At 51.9% G+C, this 3245-nt stretch overlaps 1 protein-coding gene across 1 annotated transcript in view; it reads left to right on the top strand.

The window, feature by feature from the left end:
• Positions 1-2054: 2054 nt before the first annotated feature.
• Positions 2055-3245, top strand: part of LOC137904762 (forkhead box protein P3-like) — a 5493-nt gene continuing 4302 nt past the window's right edge. Inside the window, exons 1-3 of the mRNA XM_068748969.1 lie at positions 2055-2506; positions 2725-2814; positions 3121-3208. Of these exons, the coding sequence (XP_068605070.1) occupies positions 2055-2506; positions 2725-2814; positions 3121-3208 (630 nt within the window). The remainder of the gene's footprint in view (positions 2507-2724; positions 2815-3120; positions 3209-3245) is intronic.

Here is a 3245-nt window from a genome sequence, read left to right as displayed (position 1 = left end):
CTTCGTCAGCAGATACAGGAAGTGTTCGGAACCACCAAAGACTTTGATGTTTGTGGCGACAGAGAGGTGCTTTATATTCAACAATTCTAATATTCTAATATTCCTCATGTCTGAAGGGCAGCAGCTAGAAACTTAGGTGGGACCGTTTATTTTGTACTGTTTGGGGGTAAATCTTTACAGATAATGATAAGAACACTTTAAACATATTGGAAACACTACTACTACTACTACTACTACTACTACTACTGTACCGTATTTTCACACTCATAGGACGCGCCTAAAAGTCTTAGATTTTTTTCAAAACGCGCGCTAGTATGCTTGTTTGATGACGATTAAAGATGTGAGTACCAAACTCAGTTTTGCTCCTGCTTTATTTTGCGCACCTATCATGCCCGCGCCTTTTGATCCGCGCGCCCTTTGTACGTTTAAAATACCGAAAAATCAGCTGTTAATGAGACTGCGGCGAATCAGCAGGTGCGTCATAAGGTCGTAAAAATACGGTACTTTCGGCTTGAAGGGTCGCCATGGCAAATCATCGTCCTCTCATGTCCTCCCTCACTACGTCCACGTCTCTTCTCCTGGGTCGTCCTCTAGTCCTGTTCCCTGGCAGTTCCGTCCTCAGCATCGTTCTACCGATATAGTCCCCGTCTCTCCTCTGGACATGTCCAAACCATCAAAGTCTGGTCTCTCTGACCTCGTCTCCAAAACGTCTGGACATGTCAAACACGATTCTTCACCTCCTTTCCACATTCTCTCCATCACTCTGCTCTGTTGACCCGAGGTACCTGAAGTCCTCTCCCTTCTTTACGTCTATTCCTTGTAGCTTCACTGTCCCCCCTGGGACCTTCTCATGTACACACATGTACTCTGTTTTACTCCTGCTCACCTTCATCCCTCTCTTTTCTAGAGCAGACCTCCACTTCTCTAGATTCTCCTCTACCTGCAGATCACAATGTCATCTGCAAACATCACATTCAGAGGAGCTTCCTGTCTCACCTCATCTGTTAGTCTGTCCATCACCATGGCAACAAAAAGGGGCTCAGAGCTGATCCCTGGTGCATCCCACCTCTACACTAAACTCCCCTGCTAAGAAGAAAGCGACTATCACCGTGATTCAGGATGATGATGATGATGGTGAAATCACCGATCTGAGGAGTCGAGTACTACCGAAGCCGACATGGGATATAGTTTTTGTAAAGATAATATGGGATTGCAAATTAGCACGTGCCTAAAATGAGTGAACAATCAATCAAAATATGGTAGCAACACATTTGTTTCCACCCCCCACTTTTACTGAGTTGAAACAAACAATCTACAAACGTGTCTTTGCCCACTAAATCCTTAATGCCCTCACATTTAGTTCACCTTTTGTTTTTTCAAATGCCTGTTAGCAAGCAATTGCCCTTGGTGTGGCAAACCGTTCATCTGGCGGGTGTAGCACCTCCGAATGTTTCCCAGTCGGGTCCTGAAACTTATCGTCCATTCAACTTTGCTTTTCTACAGTCAAATCCTAAAGTCCGTCCCGCCGCAGCAGAGATGTCTGGGGAGAGTATCAAATACGGAAAAGAGAAAGATCAGCCGCAGGACAAATGCATCAAAGAGCAGGAGGAGCCACGCCCTCTGGAGGAGCCACGCCCTCCTGGTGCTCCTCGGACCATGGATGTGGCGTCGCCGTCCACATCGAGAAGTCTGGTATGAATGACGTCATGCATTTACCTGTGGAAATTACTTGGTTTGAGGCGACGATGTAAGAAGTAAAACAAACAGTAAAAAAAACTCAAACTCAACTACGAACCACAAGTAATAGTACAAATATAAAATGGTGTTCGACAGAGGCAGCAGAGACCGTCGGTCCTGTGCCAGGTGTCTCCACCCGCATCCAGACAGCAGCGAGGTACTCGCCCATCCTCACTTCCATCTGCCTGTGGGGGGAGGGGAGGTATCTGCAACGGTCATTTAAGTCGCCCCCTGCCTGTGCCCGCTGAAAATGCAGCAGCTGTCTCAGCGTGCAAAGACGAGCTGGATGCAGGACATCCGTCCCCGTACTCTTCAGCATGCAGGCCTCACTACCGCGTTCCACTGAGGGAAGCCAGTCCCAGGCGGGGCTCCAGTCCCAGGCGGGGCTCCAGTCCAAGGCGGGGCTCCAGTCCCAGGCGGGGCTCCAGTCCAAGGCGGGGCTCCAGTCCAAGGCGGAGCTCCAGTCCAAGGCGGAGCTCCAGTCCCAGGCGGGGCTCCAGTCCAAGGCGGGGCTCCAGTCCCAGGCGGGGCTCCAGTCCAAGGCGGGGCTCCAGTCCAAGGCGGAGCTCCAGTCCAAGGCGGAGCTCCAGTCCCAGGCGGGGCTCCAGTCCAAGGCGGGGCTCCAGTCCAAGGCGGAGCTCCAGTCCAAGGCGGAGCTCCAGTCCCAGGCGGGGCTCCAGTCCAAGGCGGAGCTCCAGTCCCAGGCGGGGCTCGAGTCCAAGGCGGAGCTCCAGTCCAAGGCGGGGCTCCAGTTCAAGGCGGGGCTCCAGTGCGCTGCGACACCATGAGGGGTGACTTGCTTTCCTCTATCTTCTCTCTCAAAAGGCACATTCCCAAATTAAAAATGTTAAAAGCAAAAGCATAGAGAGGGCGTGTGTTCATAAGAAGTTAAATCTATTTCCGTCCATCGACGGGGAAGCCGTTTGAAGGGCTCTGAAGTAACGCCACGCCAGCTCTATTTTGGGGGTCTGCGTTTGGTTTTTGCAGCGCCGCTGAAGGAATCGGTCTGTTGGTGAGCGGTCTCTGTCGCTGGCCCGGCTGCGACGTGGTGTCGGAAGATGTTCCTCGTCCCCTAAAGTAAGTAGACGTCATGGAACGCCTCCTCTCAGCCAACGGGAGAGCAGCTTGGTGACGGACGACTCTGCTCTGGACGTTCTGCATTTTCTTTTTCTTATGTCTGACCTGCCTGCACCGACGGGCCAATCAGTGGCCAGGGGGTGTGGCCGGCTGAAACAGTAAAACATCTTAATGCGAACGGAGCACCAGCCATTATGAGCAGAAGAGCGGAAGTCAGCGCTGTAAATAAAGAGGGTCACCCCCTCTTCTGGTCTCCTGAAGTATTGCACATAAACACGTCGGACCTCTGCCTCGTCTGGTTTCAAGGCGCCGCTCGGAACACGGAGGAGAACGAAGCCGAAGCGTAGCTCAGTGGAAGGTCCAGCAAGAGCTCGTTCACCGAATGGAGAATCAGGTGAGGAGCCGGGAACACACACACACACACACACACA

The sequence above is a fragment of the Brachionichthys hirsutus genome, chromosome 2 (genome assembly GCF_040956055.1).
Source record: "Brachionichthys hirsutus isolate HB-005 chromosome 2, CSIRO-AGI_Bhir_v1, whole genome shotgun sequence".
Classification (NCBI taxonomy): Eukaryota; Metazoa; Chordata; class Actinopteri; order Lophiiformes; family Brachionichthyidae; genus Brachionichthys; species Brachionichthys hirsutus.
The sequence above is the reverse complement of the archived record's forward strand: the minus strand, read 5'-3'. Positions and strand labels throughout refer to the sequence as shown.